The sequence below is a fragment of the Anticarsia gemmatalis genome, chromosome 5 (genome assembly GCF_050436995.1).
Source record: "Anticarsia gemmatalis isolate Benzon Research Colony breed Stoneville strain chromosome 5, ilAntGemm2 primary, whole genome shotgun sequence".
In the NCBI taxonomy this organism is placed as follows: Eukaryota; Metazoa; Arthropoda; class Insecta; order Lepidoptera; family Erebidae; genus Anticarsia; species Anticarsia gemmatalis.
The window spans coordinates 3421997-3441218 of NC_134749.1; the positions used below are offsets into that span (position 1 = coordinate 3421997).

At 35.6% G+C, this 19222-nt stretch overlaps 4 protein-coding genes across 5 annotated transcripts; 1 reads left to right on the forward strand and 3 right to left on the reverse strand.

Annotated features, from left to right (window-relative positions):
• Window positions 1-1269: 1269 nt before the first annotated feature.
• Arr2 (arrestin 2) lies at window positions 1270-3389 on the reverse strand. Its single transcript, XM_076114138.1, has 6 exons — window positions 3094-3389; window positions 2796-3002; window positions 2584-2715; window positions 2148-2499; window positions 1867-2061; window positions 1270-1792 (listed from the first exon to the last, which is right to left on the reverse strand). Exons 1-6 carry the CDS (start codon window positions 3280-3282, stop codon window positions 1644-1646), a joined length of 1224 nt encoding a protein of 407 aa, XP_075970253.1. The 5' UTR covers window positions 3283-3389; the 3' UTR covers window positions 1270-1643.
• Window positions 3390-3532: 143 nt separating this feature from the next.
• On the forward strand, window positions 3533-11308 carry Pex7 (peroxisomal biogenesis factor 7). Of its 2 annotated transcripts, none has more exons than XM_076114140.1 (8): window positions 3533-3747; window positions 3816-4029; window positions 5486-5668; window positions 6861-7046; window positions 7427-7544; window positions 7763-7847; window positions 8145-8320; window positions 8901-11308. In XM_076114140.1, the coding sequence occupies exons 2-7, from the start codon at window positions 3829-3831 to the stop codon at window positions 8302-8304; spliced, it is 933 nt and encodes a 310-aa protein (XP_075970255.1). In that variant the 5' UTR covers window positions 3533-3747; window positions 3816-3828; the 3' UTR covers window positions 8305-8320; window positions 8901-11308. The 2 variants fall into 2 exon arrangements, with proteins under 2 accessions (XP_075970255.1, XP_075970256.1); XM_076114141.1 differs by having other exon boundaries at window positions 3828-4029.
• Window positions 11298-13662, reverse strand: LOC142972823 (uncharacterized). Its single transcript, XM_076114142.1, has 5 exons — window positions 13585-13662; window positions 13160-13279; window positions 12663-12809; window positions 12336-12431; window positions 11298-11876 (listed from the first exon to the last, which is right to left on the reverse strand). Exons 1-5 carry the CDS (start codon window positions 13613-13615, stop codon window positions 11581-11583), a joined length of 690 nt encoding a protein of 229 aa, XP_075970257.1. The 5' UTR covers window positions 13616-13662; the 3' UTR covers window positions 11298-11580.
• A 1076-nt stretch (window positions 13663-14738) lies between these two features.
• Window positions 14739-18643, reverse strand: LOC142973247 (uncharacterized). Its single transcript, XM_076114886.1, has 10 exons — window positions 18640-18643; window positions 18299-18412; window positions 17484-17642; window positions 16995-17105; window positions 16497-16637; window positions 16024-16113; window positions 15695-15814; window positions 15146-15241; window positions 14888-15016; window positions 14739-14746 (listed from the first exon to the last, which is right to left on the reverse strand). Exons 1-10 carry the CDS (start codon window positions 18641-18643, stop codon window positions 14739-14741), a joined length of 972 nt encoding a protein of 323 aa, XP_075971001.1.
• Window positions 18644-19222: the final 579 nt, after the last annotated feature.

Consider the following 19222-nt stretch of genomic DNA (forward strand, 5'->3'; position numbering starts at 1 on the left):
TCGATGATGAAAAATATTAATTTTTATGTTTTTTTTTATCATAAAAAATATAAGATTTCATAAATTTTCTTTACTATTTGCAGCCCATAAATAATTTGATGTATTCGCAGCTTCGGTAGATATAACTTGGCTAAAACTGGATGACGATTCTTTGTAAATCTCGTAAATATGTACTGTTCCGTTTAAGATAGAAAATTGAACCTTTTTGCCACAATGCAGAGACGTAGGCGTGGCGATCATCGTCTTATACACGATGGTGTTGAAAATTATGTTTGATTTTAATTTGGCCTCTAGGAAAATTAATAGTCACCTAGCTGGAATGGTTAGATCTATACTTGTTTCATATTTTTAGTTATTACTATAATATCAGAGCAGTGATAGCTGAGTGGTATAAGTTGATACCTCCCACGCAAGTGGTTGCAGGTTCGAACTCGAGTCAACACACCAATGACTTTTCTAAATTATGGGTGTATTAGAAATTAGAAATAATTATCAATTGCTCCAACGGCGAAGGAAAACATCGTAATGCAACCTTGCGTGCCTAAGAGTTCTTTAGAAAAGTTCTTAAAGGTATGTAAAGTACCCAACCCGCAGTTGGCCAGCGGGAGGAGACCCTTGGTCAGCAGTGGGACACTAAGGGGTTACATTTATTACTATGATATCGATATCAAATTAAAATAAAGTAGGTAGGTAATGTTGAACAGAATAACAAAGTTTTCTTAAGGTTTACCAACAATATCTACTTACTGTTGCGTTCCCACGGCTTTAGTTCATAGTCGTATTAATGAGCAATTATTTTGCAATTAAGTGCTTAGAACATAAAACTTTGTAGACATACCTACTAGTATCTAAAATGCAACTTGTATTAATTTTAAGGGATAAAAGTTTAGTTTTCAGTTTCATTCAAATTGTAGAGTTGATTTTACGATAATGATATTAAAAAAACAATTTATCTGTACAATTATAAAATTCGCTGGCCATTTCTCAAGGCGCATAGCCATAAAATCTAAAGAGCTAAAAACGTTTACATATTCACTGGACATTTGCTTCATGTACAACGCCTTTGCATAATCGTGACGTAATGATATGCAAGGGGCGCAAGCAATAGGGCGGAGAAATCAAAACCCCTTTTAATCGGTTGACAATAGAATATGCAAAAAAATATCTAACTTGGATTGTATCTCTAGTGCAATGTCAGTGGTGTTCAAGACGTGCTAGTGAGTACTTCGAAACATTAGAAATAGTAAAGGGTGCAATAAAAGTTAAAAGTTTCTTTCTGGTGAAGTTTATTTTCTAATATCGAGGATACAGGTACGTAAATATTTTAATACATTTTCTAAAATTTAAGACACAAGAGTACAATGATTTCTACTTAAATTAGGTACACAATAAGTTCTCTATATTGAGATAATTTTAAAAAGAATGATTTTGAATACACAACACCTACAATGATGTTTGACATTTAAGTATTAGTTGGAAATCATGTGTCGTTTCGATGTTGTACTTTTTTTTTGTCTGATGGTGATGACGTTACATAGGTACCATGAAACATGTTTATCCACACACTTGCTTGATTACATTTTTTTTTTGGATTTTTGTATTTTATTTTTCTCTTTTTTTTCTTTGGGTTTATGGCGTTTTATTTATTCTGGCTCGTTCATCCTGAGGCGAGCGAAGTCTTCGAATACGATGTTGTCTTCCTCTTCGTTGGTGTAAAGAGAGTTTTCATAGCGATGTCTTTCGATGGATTGCATCTTCTTCATCGCGTTGAAGCGTTGACGTTCAACAGTACCTAGGAAATCAAATTACTTTTATTCAAAATTGTTCTGAACGAGCGATCTTACCAGGTCTTTGAAGCAAATGTACCTTCAGCGGGGTGGAGCAGTTTGAATGGTACATCAGTCACAAGCTCTCCGCCAAGAGTTCCGCAGTTCAGCTTGACACGCACGGAGTATGAGACCACGATACCAATGGCATCAGCTGGGCATTTGCCGTCAGGAACAAGAGTGGAGCTGGCCAGGTTCACATCATCTTCCTTCAGGTGTCCATCAAGAGCGACTCCTATGAAATTGAAAATAATAGTAAAAGAGATTTTTTTTAGAAACGTTTCAAAAGATTTGTAGTAATGTCGTTGTCAAAATATTTACCGCGGATATCCTTGTTGCTGCGAGCGAGAGGAACCAAGTAGAAGGTCTTGGAAAGACTGGCTCCAGGAGTAACTGGGCAGCCTTCACGGCTTTCCAGCGAGGCAACATGACGGCTGAATTGAGAGTTGATCATGGTAATTTCGACATGTTGCACGACCATTGCGCGAATGTTACGGACCGATTTCCTGGAGTTGTTTGAAACAATCACGTTGGCTGCGATCTTCTCTCCATGGTAATAGATTTCACGATCTAGAGTGACTTCGAGGTTGATCTTTCCATTGCTGAAAGTGAATCCCTTGCTAACGAGAGAGCTCGGCAAGCGACGTCCACGAGAGGCTGGTGCATGTTGCAGCTGTATTTAAAAAAAAATGGTTAATACAATTTGTATTCAATCATAGCTTGCAAAACTGTAGATATCCTTTTATTTCAAAAATACCTTCTTGATGGCAAGAGTCACTGAGCTCCTCTTGTGGCTCTTTTGGTCTTCCTGCTCAGCAACGTAAGTCCTGACGCAGTATTCTACGCCCATGGGCTTGCCTTGGTCTTCTTCGGCGGGTTGCAGAGTCACCTGGATGAAACATTTTGTTAGTTCCAATTTTTTTTCTTTACCACTAATTTGATAGAAGTATGACGTGTTTAAATATTTACCGAGCTAGGTGCCAAATCAGGGAAGTTGAAGGTGAACGGATAAGCATTAGGGCCAAGCTTCTTCAAGAGCTTCTCCTGTACAGGTGTGAGCTCCATCTTAGAGTTGATCATAGGCACAACTTGATCTTGACCGATGACCATTTCCTTAGAAAACTTCACCCCCATGACTTCATCTTCCTCCCTACCATAGCGGTAAGTGGTCACGAGCTAAACAGGAAGAAAAATCACATGAGAACCTTGTAAAATTAAATCAACACCATCCGATACACTTCACTTCACCAAACACTGCACTTTTTACCTGACTGTAAACTTTTCTTCCTTTCAGGTATTCGGTATCCACAACGACGACTCCATCGACAGGATCGCAATAATCCATATGATCAATGAAGTCGCGCTTGCCAAGGTAAACCGTGACTTTTCCATTTGGAGTAGTTTTTTTGAATACTTTCACAGCCACCACAAACGCCAAAGAAAAGTAGTCCAACATCTTGTTGGATTTAGGGTATTTAGGATCAAGTAAAGAAAATAGGACTAGATATTAGTTTGAAGATACGGAGTGTTGGTTTGAGGTGTCCACCAGAAATGATTGCTGACATCGAACTTTACCTATTTATAAGGGTAACATGTGAGGTTTCCTGCAGAATAGTTCGCTAACTAATAGGATTACGTTCGTAGGCGTAGGTACTAATAAGATTTGAGTTGTATGACGCATACTCATTTGAATCGATTTCATGTCCCTTCACTAAGTTTAGGTAAGAAATCATTGCGTTTATTCAAACGTCAAAATTGACGTTTGTTTTGACAATTTGAGAAGGTTATGAAGCGATAATTTACATGTATGATGTTATTTACTTAAATAAACTAATAGGATTCTAATCTAACTGGTTTTTGGAAACAATAGATTAGTGTATGCATAATTGATTGTAAGGAAATGTGACATAGGAGGAAAAGAGTGAGTATTTTAGTTGTCTTTTATTTGTTAGTGTTATGGGGTTTTGATGTTGTTTTTCATTGTTGTAGCTACACGATCAGTATGCCTACGTTCCTGACGCCGGGCCGGCACGGGTACAGCGTGCGGTTCTCTCGGACTAGGCCGGACACATTGGCCGTAGCGACCAGCCAGTATTATGGGTTGGCTGGTGGTGGAACGCTCTTCTTCCTGGAGCTGGCTCCCGACGGCAGTACTCTGTTAGAAGTACAGAAGTTAGAATGGAGCGATGGGCTCTTTGATGTGGTAAGAATCCTATATTCCTAAGTACAACTCTGCCCAAGGGTTCTTGTATTTAAATCTTTACAATGCTACATTTCTAATAAATCAAGGGTAAAAAATGTTAGGAGGCTTGCTATAAATGTTATCTCTTCTGACTATAGATTATACCCTTTGCATCCTCTGAATAACTCCAAATTGAATGAAAAACCAACTCTAAAAGTAAAACTACTTAGATTCCACAACCAAGCCAAGTTTTCCATTCGTTTTCTTCTAAAAACTAGAATATTATTCTATTTGATCATTTACAGGATACTTGTCAAGTGTAAAACAAGCAACAAGATTATACTAATTTGTGCTAATAACTTGTCATGTCAAAGATTAAGTTAATCTTGTTGAAGTCATTACACTTCCTAACTAAGAACCAACACTCTTTAGTTACCTAACTAACATACTACTATATAAATCTATACACATAATAATAATGATATACTTACTAAAATAAGTGAATACCACAACATTGTAGTTTAGTTAACATAAGCTGAAATAGAGTAGTTATATTCATTCTCTGTTGCACAAGCTAGGAAAAGTCTGGCTTGTCACCCCATAAAAGGCCTTGAAAACTGAATAATAGTGAACCAGGGTGTTTCTTCTTTTCATATGTATGTATAAAACAGCATATTCTTATATATAATAAACAATAAGTTGTGATATAATGACAAGTATTTACAGTGTGAAGCCATACAACACATACTATGTATATATAAACCGTATGAATTTGCATCATCACATAATTGGATTACCTTCTTTTGTTAGCATTACTTTATTTATAGACAATTGACTTATTTGTTAGTTAATTGCTGTATTGGTTTTAAAGGATTTGTGACGAGTCATTGTGTGATGCTTTGATAATGTTATCTGGGGTTATAAATAAAAGATATTTTGTTGATTATCTTGCTCAGCAAAATATTTGAATAGCAGTTATCTTGGTTCATAATGGAATTTATGATTTGTTATTTTGTAGAGGGGTTGCTAGAGTGTAAAACATACTTTTAATACTTATTGTTAGTATTCAATTTAATATGTTTCTCTTGTGTCTTGATGATACTGGCTTCTTTTAAATAGCTTGGTGAATTTGAGGAAAAATATTGTTAGTTTACAAAGATAAACATTTGTGGTAGTATGTTGTTTAGAAATTTCTTTAGAAAAGACAATAATTAACTATTATTTAATAACATAAACATAATTCTTTCTTAATGTTCAAGAGGTATTTTTGTGAAATAACACTGATGTTTCCCAAAATACAAATGAACCTATATATTAACATTTTTTATCTATGGTTTTAAGAAAACCACTATCACACACCATTTATTGTACATTTCTTGAGACCTTTTAACATTGTTGATAGAAGAGTATTGTATAGACCTCTACATGCTTCTTTCAAACATTCTCAAGCAAATACAACCATGTTTACTTTCCACAGACATGGTCAGGCACAACAGAGAGTGCGGCAGCATGTGGAGCAGGTGATGGAGCCGTCATAGTATGGAGGGTGGGCTGTGCAGCTCCTCTGAGGGTCCTGAGGGCACATACCAGTGAAGTGTGTTCAGTAGACTGGCCAAGAACACATCTGCTCAGTGCTAGCTGGGATACTACAGTCAAACTGGTGAGGGATAATATTTGTTTATGCATTTGTAGTAAAAATGTTTTGGTTATTTGAGAAATTTGAGGCGATATGCAGCCCTTTGCTGCATTGTACTGTCTATTACAATGGTTTAATAGTGTCACATAATGTATTGTTGTTGTTTGTTATTCAATGGGAATATTTGTGGTTTTTGTTAGATACTGTAGTACTGAAGTACAACTGATTGACAACTACAGTATCTAACAGAATGTATAGTTTTCATGTATGTTTTTTGATTTAATGGTATTTCTGATTTCAATAAAATTTTTGAAAGGCTTTATAAATAAATTGCTTGTTTTTTAAGTTATTATTTTATAGGCTTCACTTTTATTTTATTTATTTGTGCAAATTATAAAGTAATTTTAATTTGACAAGACAAACTATGTTTCCGTGAATTTGTATTGTTAGTCTAGTTAGTTAGTCTATTTAGTCTATTCCTAATAATTACTCCATAACTCGATGTAATGCCCACTGCTAATTTTAAACTAAATATAAGCAACAAAGTCTAGTAAAGGGACCAGTTTCCAATTTAAGGTAAAAGTGCTTTATAACCGGTACAAACCAGTTAGGATATGAACATCCATACACTCCATTTAATAGAGAAAGTTGAACAATTATGTTCTACCGACACTTGATACTAAACTGCACACAGCGACCTCATTGCTTATTTAATCTGATTATTGAAGAATTATGCTTTGATATTGAAATATGATATTAGAAGGTTATGTAGTAATTTAATATTGTCTGTTCTAATCTTTAAGATCCTTGAATCCCAATTGTATGGTTTTACCCTACATTTCTATTCATCATTTATTGATGTACTAAATGTAGTTACAATTGATACTGAATGATGTTGTAGAATGTAAACTGTAAACTTCAGAAGAAAAGATTGTGGTCTTTAAACACATTCTAATTAGAAATTATTTTATATTCTCTAAGCTACAAACTGGGCAATGGACATCACATAATTGTTATCTATATACTCTTGAGATTGCTAGTTTTTTATAAATATCTTTCTTCTATGTGTTATTTGTTTGGTTTCTATGTGTTAGTATGTTTGGTAAATTATTTGCTTTACAGATTCTTCGAATTTTATGCCCCTTTCATTCCTTGATTTTCTATCAAATACTTTTGAACAGAACACCTATATTAATCCATGCATCATTAATTCCAGTGGGACCCAGAATCAGAAGCGTGTCTTAGCACGTTCGTAGGTCACTCTCAGTTGGTGTACACGGCCGCATTCTCCCCACACTCGCCGGCGACGTTCGCGTCCGTGTCCGGCGACGGACACCTCAAGTTGTGGACGTGTACCGAGCCTTCGAGACCTGCGGCTGTAGTCAAGGCACATGATGCTGAGGTAATTTGAACTTGTTTTATTGGATATAGGGTTGAATTTTGATTGTTAAAATATAACTATATTTTTATATTATTACCGATAGAGGATAAAGTAAAGAATTACCTGGTGCTCTCAAGTAGAGATACAGAGTTAAAATTGTTTGTACTCTGAAAGAAGATGCTCATAGTTTTGTGACTTTGTTCAATTTCAAATGAAATAGCTTTATACACGAGATTTAAAAATGCAATCCTGCTAGGACGTTGTCGACACGTTACCAGAAGACAGTGGTGATAAAAATGATACATGAATATTTTTCCTACTCATACACCTAGACTTTATTTTCTTGTGTTTATTGCATATGTTAAGCATTTATACTAACTTTATCATGTTATTTTTTCTAGGTGTTATCGTGTGACTGGAGTAGAACAGAGACACACGCACTTGCGACCGCCGGATCTGACGGTCTGGTCAGAGGATGGGACCTAAGACGGCTCACATCACCTATGTTCACACTCAAAGGTAAATACGATACAATAATCTACAAAATTCAAAAAAATCAAAATTCTGAATTGTTTATTTCGCTAACAAACGTAACTTACTTTTCTTGACGTTTCGGCCCAGATTAAACTGGGTGTGGTCGCAATTTCTGTGGGACATTAGATTATTATTATGAATACGATTAAGTTATGTAAATACCGTTATGATTTGTTTATTAAGATGGGTGTGTTTGTTTTCAGGATGCGAATGTGCAGTAAGAAGAGTACAGTTCTCGCCGCATGCGCCGTCAATCATAGCTGCGGGATCATATGACTTTACTACGAGGTAATTATTATATTAATTAATTTTACTTTGAGTACAGTTAAAGCGCTACAATTATTTTCATTTAATTTCATTCAATAAATGTAAAGGGGCCAATAACGCTTGTCGATTAATCGTCGATCAATGACGATTAATCGATAAATCCAATGGTAGAGTGAAAACTATTAATTTACTAATAGGCGGTGTAATTCTCTATTTCTTATAGATTTCTGAAAATTCTACGCAAATTCATCATGCTTGGCATAGATTATTTCATTAGAATTTTAAAGTATTAAAATGATGACGATTTTTTTTTTCAAGGATCTGGGACCTAAAGCGCGGTTGTGAGCCGTTAGAAACGATCCGCCACCACTCGGAGTTCACATACGGCTTGGACTGGAACGCGCTGCGACCGCATCAGATCGCCGACTGCGGCTGGGACTCGCTCGTACATGTGTTCACGCCGCGGTCGCTCGCTTGAACGTTACTGTGTCTATGTAAGTACCTACTATCACCTACCTACTATTAAGTATGTTATTCAGTTATTTGGGTACCATAGTACAAGCTCTGCTTAGTTTGGAATCAAATGACCGTGTGTGAGTTGTTCAATAATATTTATTTAAAAAAAACTTTGGAAGAATTGGCTGTGGAAGCCATCTTCGGGCGCATCTGCGTCCTATTAGGTAAGGAGTCGAAATCGTTTGAAGAGCATCAACTGTTATAATGTAGGGTTAAGTTCATTCTACAACATTCCAAAGTATCTAGAAGATCGTTCAGTTTAAACAATTAACTAGCGGTAGTATACCATAAATGGCCGCCTCACGTGATGGTTAGATAGACTAAAGACTGGCACACTCTAATATTCAACTATTGGTTGACGCCTAACCGCCAAAGAAACAGCCGGACAAGCAAAATGCCGTTATGATTAGCGTGCATGTATGTGCACGTAACAGGAATACGCATACCTATATTGTGTTCCAACTTCTTAAGGGCTGCAGGCTTACTTAATTTGTTTTTCAGAAATGATAATTGTATCTGTAGAGTCACTTTACTTATTACCTTTTTTTTTCTTTACAGGATTCTCTGGATAGTCTGTGATTAAAGTGGAAACTGTGAGTGGGAGTTACGTGCCAAACCATAATAGTGTTTATTGCGAAGGCATCAGGGTCATAATCGCTTGGAGCGTGTCGGTGCAGGTAGCGGTGTTAACAGGGATACGGTGAATGTAAATGTTATGTTATTATTGTATAATCGTAGATAGTTTTTGTTGAGGCGTATTGCAATAGGAATGTATATGAAATCGATTATAATAAAAAATACAGATGATTTGAAAACTTCCTCCTTTTTTAAAAGTCGGTCATTTATTAATGTTTGTTTGGCCATCTTCAGCCGTTATTATGATAGTGTTTTGTTAAATTATTAAATAAAGGAAAACGATAAACTAACGCGAACACGCATTTTACCTCGGAATGCCTGACGTTTCGGTGGACACTAGGCGTGGTCGCAGGTCCAATATGCAACGTGAATGTTTGAAAGTTTCAATTATTAAATTATGTTTCTGAACTTTCTTAAAAAATCATGATATTTCATGTGGGTTTAGTTGTTGTCTTTTTTTGTAGAAACTTATAATATGAAATTGTTTTTATTTGGTTATTTAACAATCATTTGAAGTAATAGCAAGAATAATGTTCGCACAAATCGATTTCATATATTTCAGTGTATTATATGCCTCAACATAAAAATGTATAAATATGTGTTTTATAAATAAATGCTTGTAATATTTTATTCTGTAAAGCATACTAAACTAATGTAGTACTGTCGTAGTACTTTCATGACATTATTATTGACTGATATCGCATTTATATAGAAAAAGGCTCATTTAATTAAAAAGTTTGTTCGCTACCGGGTTAAGTGCCAGATGTAGGAAGCGGGTTTTAGCCACCTTACGCGCTATACTCAGGCCGTTACAAACGTGCGAACTACGTCATAATCAAAAGTATCATAGGAATGTGACAATGTGTAAGCGCGAGCGAGACTCCGATAAAAGTACATGAGTTAGTTCGCACGTTTGAAATGTCCCGAGTATTGCGGTTAGCCGCGGGAGCGACTAGCCGCGCGGTTACAGTTTGCAACCGCCTGACAATTAAGTGCGTATAATCACAGGAGGTTGCATATTAAACTGTAACCGCGCGGTTAACCCCGCTAGTGCGTAAGGGAGCTTAATTTAGCCTATGAGAGTTAGTATCGGGAAATATTTTCAAATAAATGAGCCTTTAAATCGGTGCGTTTAATTGTATACTTTACTAAAACGCATTAAAGTTTATATTCGTTTGTACTTACAAACTGACTGTTGTATCCTTCTGTGTTATTATTTTGTTATTATATTATATTGTTTATTATTTAAGTACAATTATTAAATCAATTGGAGCTATTATGGACTTTTAGTGGGAGCTGATTTTTATGTTTTTTCTCTCTTTTTATACATTCTGGTTGCAATAAGAAAAATAGAGGCAGATAAATATCTATGTTGAAAGTTAAAGAATGTAGGAATAATGAATGTATTATTTTAGTATTACAAAATGCACTTCTAGCCTCAATACAAACTAGTAAATCTAATACAAGAAAATCTGGTAGAATACATTTTGAACGCAAATAATTACACTCTTCATAGAAAAACTCCTATTTATTGAACATCTTACATTCCTATATTATTATTTGCACTTTATTATGTTTATAAGCATTGCGTGTAATTGCAATGACTTAAGTGCTAAAGTCATACTTAACATACGAGGCCTATCAAATTACTTAGTTTCCTATACATTATGTATAATACGTTTTTATTATTCCTTTCATTTCGCACGCATTTACGTATGTATACTTTCCATTACGTGCAACAAATCTGAAAGTTTGTAAATTATTGCAGAATTCTTTTGAAGTAGACTGTATTATCATAGTTTTGTAGCTAGCTTCTTTCGGTGCAACGCAGATGACAGACTATCCTTGACGCACTTTTTAGTCTGTGAAAATAGAACTTACGCAATTATATGTAGTAACGCGCCGGACTTTTTGCGCGTTGTGTGCGTTACTGCATATAATGGCATAAGTTCTATTTTCACAGGCTAAAAAGTGCGTCACGGATAGTCTGTCGTCTGCGCTGCACCTTCATGTAACACATTGTATAGAAATTAAAACCTGGTGCAGCTGTTTTACCCCTTAAATTACATAATGTAATATTCAACATTATTTCCTAGACTTGTAATATAAATTAGATAATTAAAAGCTTGTAAAGAATCAATGTAAAGTCACTTTATGTAAAAACTGTAGGGACATTGAATGTAATTTATAGCCAGCAAGTATCGAAAAGTTATGCAAAAAAAATTATAAACGAAAAATAATACACGAACTTGCTCGCTATAAATTACATGTCAACATCTTTTGCTACAAAGTTTATATCCTATCAAATAAAACAGAATAACAAATTGAAACATTTTACTTTTATTACTTTAATTCGATTTGTAGTTGAAGCAATTGGCCGTAGAGATATTGTTACAATTAAATAACAATTTACAAAAGACTTTATAGAAAGCGACATCTAGGCAATAAATTCAAGGACTAAAAAAATACTTTATAAAATAACGACCATGCTTCATTAGAAACTCATGTTGGTCAAAACTTTAAAATAAATCGTTGATTTTACGGCCATCCCATTAATTCCAGTTAGAATTAACCTAGCGCCATCTATTATCGAACCACGGAATCAGTTAGGAACATTCATCTTGAGCCGTCGCAACCTTCCTTCGATAGATGACAGCATATGATACACAGAATATAGATGTTCTTTGTCGTTTTTGCAAATATTAGTTACGCTTCTTGTTGGGGATAATGTGCAGCAAGAAACAGTCATAGGTACTTTGTCGTAAGGTCCATTTTTGTATGTCTGGCAAGACAAGTCGTGGCGGTTGCTGGGCTTCATAGTACATGCGTTGGTGAACACTCGGGTACATTGACATTGTAACTCGTCCCCTTCGGTAGATAGCGTTAGGTGCTTCGTTACTGTAATTGAACTAGTTTTGCTGTATTTATATGAAGATGGCGAATGGCTAGAAAGTAACTACAAATAAATTTCATGAAAAAAAGTTATTATTAAACATGAGCGAAAAGGTCGGTGGCGTTTTAAATCATCTGTCATAAGTGCACAACAAGACAAAAAAATGTTTAAATTGAGTAAAGTCTTATTCCAGATTATTAAACCCATTTCACAAGGGGTTTCATGAATATCATTTACTTATTTTGGGCTTCTAGACTCTGCCTGCAACATTGTCCGCGTAGAAAAAAAAAAGTAAAAAAAGGGGGACAAAAAGTTTCCTATGTGTTTATCCAAGTTATCTCTGTATACCGAATTTGATCAAAATCTATCTAGTAATTTTGGCTTGTTTTAGTAACCAGCATCGAACATGTAACATAAATATAAGTAGTAAAGATTAGGATTAAAGTTAAAATAGAACTACTTACAATTGTCTTTAACTTTCCCTAGGCCCTTAGTGAGCAGATTGCTGTAGTAACGGCACGAAGACACCAGATTTGTCTTCATGGACTCTTCGACCATTCCTAGTAACAAAAGATCATCTAAATACAACAACTGTTATTACGAGTCAAATGAATACCTCTCTGTTATAAATAAATTTAACCCATTAATGTCTCACTGCTGGGCAAGGGTCTCCTCCGATGATGAGGGAGAGGTTAGACCTTAAGTCCACCATGCTGGCTAAGTGCGGGTTGGGGACTTCAAAAGTTGTATAATTAATTAATTAATTTATTATTAATTTTTGATATACTTACTAGCAATATCATCTGCATCATCATCGTCCAAATCATCATTTTGCATTCTATCTTGATTCGGCAACACGCTGAGCATGATGTCTTGCAAAGCTTTTGATGACGTTTGTGTAGTGTCCGCGGTCAATTGTGTTTGGTAAAAAGCTGCCTCTGGTTATAAGAGGGAAATGAGGTATTGAACACATTAAGGTAAATAAATAATCTGCTAAATATTGAGGACAACATAATTTAGAAACTAACATATTTATGGTGAAAGAAAAAACTGTAAACGTTAGCCGCAAACTACAACTTCTAGTCGCAAACTGCAACTGCGTTCGTAAATTGCAAACGTGGGCTGAAAATTACACAAACCTTCACGACAGAATTTTGTTTGTAATAAAACTTTCATAATTGTGATTTTATAATAAAGAAGCATCATTTCGGTATTGAGGTATATTATTTTAGTGCCGGCTTAGGTAAATGTTTCTACATATGAATATTTAAAAATTCAACAAACTCACTATCTGCCTTAGTAGTGTTCGCGCGACAGTGGCAGCGCATATCCTGATCTCCTTGTGTCATAGAAGTCACCACGCTGGCAGACTTCATATAAGTTATCTGATTCTTCGACATTTCCACCTCTGAAGAAACAATTGAAATGTTTTACTTAAAACTTTATATATGTGAAAGAGATCCTACGAACTTAAACAAACAACGGATAAAAATGCAGTCTAGACCTCATGCAGCTGTAATTATTAGTTTCTTGTGATAATAGAAACCACGCCCCCCGTTTGCAGTGATAGCGATGTGTTATCCGGCGTCAGCATTTTAGAGTTCATTCTATAAAACTTTATCACATAAATAAGAATTTGGTCTCATCTACGGGCTCTAAAGTCGTGGTAAACAGACTTTAATCGTTCTAGTTCTACACTTTAATTAAACTCACCGGCATCAGCATGTGTCACAATAGGAGGCATGAGGTCTCCAGTCGGTGTTATTTGCACTAAAACTGGCTGTACTTTGATATTGTCTCTCATTGGATCCTCAAAAGGTGCTGGTGCGAAACTCGTGTCTCTGACAGGCGGCTGGTTTGCATCTTCACATACAACCTTTTTCGTAGTTTCGTATAACGCTTTATATTCTAGGAATGAAACAAAATATATAATCAGTTTTTGTTTTCGTAATCAGTAGAGTTGTTTTCTTGTTGTAGAAAGTTTCATCTCGGTCTTTGGGGTTTAGCTTAGTTATGAAAAGTTTTGCAGCCAGTACCTAACAGATATTTGCATTCGCATGCCTAAGAAAATTGTATTTTTTTAAATAGGGTGACAGCTAATCGTACTTTTTATATTACTATTATGTACTTCTCTTTCATATCTCGGGACTGCAGAGTCCCGGACATTTGGAAGGCGTGCATGGGGCCGAAGCCATTATAATTATTACCACTATTGTCATATTTCCTAGTTCAAAGGTTTACGTTTCGAAAAAACGCCTTTTTCTTATGAGCTATACTGAACTTTAAGCAGTTTAGCCGTCAAATTTCAATTCAAAAGCATGGTGCGTTGTTGTATAGTTTAGCATGAAGAACAGCATCTAAATATAGTCAAATCTACTCAATTAATTGAAAACCTAAACACCTCCATTAGTCTTTTCAAAACCCAAGATCAAGTAACCTAAACATTTCGCAAAGTATATCCAGAAACATTAATACCAGTAGCGCAAACACAAAGTCGTTGATTCGTCGCCAATGATGCGGCTTTCTTCCAAATGCCATTCATAAATCAAGAGCTAAGTATTTAGGGGCGTATCTTGGGTTACTTTTCCGCATGATAAAGGGCAAATAACATAGTGTTCTGCAGCCCATTCTATCGTTCTGTTAGGTTATTTTATTAGTGAATTATGTGTTTCCATTCGAATGTCACGGACGTATACTGGCATTGAGAACAATGTTTGGTTTGGTCGTCATAAATATCGATAGTAGTGAATATTGATTGAGATAACTGTAGATTGATAACTAGGTAAATTATTCCTGTTGCTGTTTTGAGTTGCGTACAATTTCCTTTTAAAACTTTGACTATTAAATACAAAATAGCTGATTAACGGCTAGCTGACTAACGGGAAGCGAGAAAAATAATAGCAATATTTAAAAAGGATTTTAAATTATCGATTATTTTGTTTTTCGACCATCTACAGGCTGTTTCGAAGTGCTACGGCTAAAGAGGAATGTCTTACAAAATGTTTTGCATACGTACCTTTCGGTGACAGAACTTCTCCAATAATATTAGATCTTCGTTGTGGAGGAGATTGCGGTAACATACCGAAGGCTAAAGAAAGAACTCGGGCATCGCTGTTTAGACTATCTCGTCGTTCCTGGTGCACCACTATAAATCGTAAAAAGATTTCTACTGATTATATTGTCTACAAACATATTAATTAAAAATAAGTTTAAGCATACCTGTGTTTGTGATACAAAACAGCATAAAACTATATTCTGTAGGATAAAGACTCACCAGACTGACGAAGTGGTAAATCTGTGGTTTGCACGTCAGCGTTATAGGATTGTCTGTGTACTGCACACACTGGCTCTCCGTATATAAACCTGCAAGCTGTAACAACAAAATCTGTTTCTTCACAAGAGTAGGTGATTTTTCTGATAGGTGGCCAAACAAAAGAAAGTCAAAAGGTTATTAAAATAATTGTGTGTTTAAAAAACAAAAATAAACAACAATTTCGGACGCAATAGAGCAAAACAGAAAAAACTTCCGCGTTAGCCTTACCTATTTGAACACGTGTTTCAGCGTGCTAAGCATACGTATATGGCGAGAGCAGCATAGTGGACTCTTCCTGATCAATCTCTCGAGAAGAAAGTCGTGTGTATTTAACCTTTTGACCGCCACGGTCGGCTGTACTCGACAAATCAGAAAGTGCTACGTGCACGACGCTTTCTTTGGCAAATGTCGACAAAAATATAGCGTTGCGAGAATTTTCTGATTTGTCAAGTATAGCCGACCGTGGCGGTCAAAGGGTTAATGTATATTGTAATAACGAGAGAATCTAACCTGTATCAGTACCGTTACTTGAATTGCCGGCGTAGTTGCAAGTAGCGGACGCCGGTAGAACACACTTCGACGTCAACACACCAGCTGATCTTAGGGGGCAGGCTGCTTGGGTATCTGTACCTAAAGATTTACACCTTCCAGTTAGATTTATCAGTGAATATGCGGTACACAAAGTATAAAATGTAAACGAGTCATTAAATGTAAAAAGAAATAAGTATAAATAAAATAAATTAGGTACCTACTTAGATTTTCTTTTTTTGTTATTCCGAGCTCCACTTAAAAAAAAATTTACATACTGACTTCGAATACGAAAGAAAATGGTTACTTACTTCGATTTGTGTTATTCGTAAATGTTCCTATTTCACAAATATTTGGACCAGTTTGTAGTTTAGATTCACGCGTTCGTGTTATTTTTGGATCTATAAAATAAAAACAGGCTTTTTTTAATTTACCCCAAAGCTAAAAAAAAGTATTTTGATTAGTGTAATGTAGTACAAATTGTTATCTGTAATGGACTTTCACTTATCTCGAAAAATATTGTATCACCTGCTTTAACGATGAAGGAAAATATACTTTGGTAACTCTAATCCGTACTTCGCCCAATTAGGGTTAGGATTCAAGGCTAGAGTTCAACAATTAAATATAAATAAACTAGTTAACTTTACTTTTAATTCTACACATCCTTTATTGTGATGACGACTTTTTAAACACAGGAACATAAAAAGAAACAAAGTCTTGCCTATTTCCAAAATTATAAATAACAAAGGCCTATTCTGAAAGAAAAGTAGAAAATTCCTTTCACCTGAAGTGACAGCGTCAACAGTCACATGGTTTATATGTTGATGTTTGACATGGATCTTGTCGTAATAGTCTGTAGGCTTCTGCATCGGCAGCACGTCCTCCAAGCTGTCGTCGCCCAACAAATCCCGCAGCGGAGACGGGTCTAAAGGCATTAAATTATTCACTAGTTATTGTGGGCAGGATTTATAATAATCGATGAAATGATAAACATGAAATATTCTTAAAATTTTGCGGTGCATGTTTGTTACGTTGAAGTATCTATACGGTAAATAATTAAGACGAGCCGTGCCATTTTCGAAAAAGGCATGCTGTAAATGTTCGTGAAGAATTTATCCAAAGCTATGATACCTTAAGGGCACTATAGATTTTTTATTTTTGAAGTACTGATCAGTGCGAGAAAAGATAATTGAAAAAAGATTTTAATTATTTTTCAAAGGATCAAAGACTGAACGGTAGAAGCTTAAATGAAAAGGTATAGTTACGATCTACGATCACTTACCGATTGAACTTCGTTTCTGCATATAAATTGGCATCCGAGAATTTCGAGGTGTGTCGGATATTTCGTAAGATTTCCTCGAATCTTTCATTGGTTCAGAAAATGTTTGATATGCTGTGATAACAAAAAGAATATCTGTAAAAATGTATAAAGTCATATCGATGATATCGTGTCGAATGACTATACACTATCAAAAAGATTTGGATATCGTAGTTTAGCATTACAAATGTTTTGAAGGCATATTCATCCTAGCTCATTCGCAAGTTTGTTTTTTCTCCATTCGTTCCTCTCTATCAGCCGTCAACTTCTTAACACCTTGTATGATCGTGTGTTTTTTTAAACTAAATCGCGAGGTGCTTGTCATTTAAATTCCAGGTTAAATCAAAAACAAAAAATATGTAATCACGTATTGTTATTTTCGATCTCAATCGCATCATCTATCAATAGGATTTTTTTAATAAGAATTAATAAATGTATTTAACAATATGATACCGTAAGTCCCTTTTTCTTCCGAAGTACAAGCTTTGATCCATTTGTCAGCGTTCATATCACTAGAGAGTGCAGTGGAGGGTAAGTAAGTTTCTAGCAACGTTTCCGGGTTCTTCTTGTTAGCGATCAGCCGCGATATTGACAGGATTTGATTATTCAGATCTATAAAAAAAAACATGTGTAATTTTGACAGCTAAAAATAAAAAACAGCTGCTAGTGGAAAACGTAGCTCTTAGGCCTGAAACTTCGTAGAGTGTGGTCCCATACAAAAGTGCTCCGTTGCGGATACCTGCATGGGCAACCATCCCGCGCTCTTGCACCGGCGCTTGCCTCTATTCTACGGAAGCCCGCACGGGGGCACTCGCTATGTTCGTCTTGAACTAATCTGGTCCCCGCGCTGGGCCCCGTTGCAGTCTCATGGAAACCGTCCGCGTGCACCTACGTGTTCACAGATCTGGTGCAAGTCGCGGGGGACGTTTAACGCAGTTCCGGGCCTATAAGGTTTGTTTTATTTCGTAACTTGACTGCCATAAGCTAAGCTTCTTTATTCACGGTGACTGTACAAGTTAAGCCCAGATTCCGCCAACCTAAATTCAAAAGCTTTGTAGATCTAACTTTAAAACTGTACTTAAAATAGAACAAATATGATTGATCCATCGGCGCTCCGATGAGCTAGTTATTCCACTTTCCCAAATTAGGGTATTGTCTGTTCAGTCATTTAGCCGTTAAAGCGTAAAAGACAAAGTTACCTTCGTATTAACAATATTAGTATAGTATAATATTAAGAGTTATACCGCTACAACATAATGTAAGTATACTGGGTTTGTGTTGTTGATTCTTGGACGACATCATCAAGTCTGCGGCGTTCGTTTTCTGTGAATCTTCCACGTTCTTCTGACGTTCCAAATACGTTTGTGTGTCTTGATCCTGATCTGTTAAATTAGGAACAACATTTTCAAACATATTCAACATTTTTTTCATTTTTCAAGTCATGTACATTCCTAACTTATTCCATTAGCTTAGGAGGTTTGACTGAGAGTGTAATATTGTCTTCAAACGAAATTTTATCAAAATAGACATAGCTCAGCTAGCTAGTCAGTTAGCCACAGTTTTCGCATAGGCACACACAAAAACATACTAAAAAAGAAAAGAAATTTACCCATTTAGACACCGATGACTAAGCTGTAAGTATAACCTTAGATTTATTATAAGTTTTGTTCTTAGAAGCTTCTATAATTGCTACTATGCAAAGTTTATAGATTTATTTAAAAGACAAACAAAATTAAGTGATATATCACTTTGAATCACTTTACAGTCTACAATTGAATGTAACTGGGACACAACAATTGGATTTATGTCAAGACTACGTTTATTGCGATTTTATTGAATACTCTTTTCCGCCATTGGTTATCGCTTTGTGCGTGTTTTATGTCTGTCTCTTGAGAAAAACCTCTTACACCGTTTCTTAAGGAAAGCTTCTAAAGAAAGAGAGTAACAGGATTTCTATGTGTGTCAAATGTAGTAGGAAAAAATGGAAATGAAATCGGATGTCAATTGTTTTGGTAAGCGAATTCTACAACATATATATATTTTTCTTTTATGTGATGTTTTAATACACCTTTTGGGTTGATTTTTTGAGGTCTTAGCCAATGTTTCTAAAACACACATAACTTCGAAAAGTCATTGGGGTGTTGCCTCGGTTTCGAACCTGCAACCAGTTGCGTGGGAGGTGTCAACTAAGA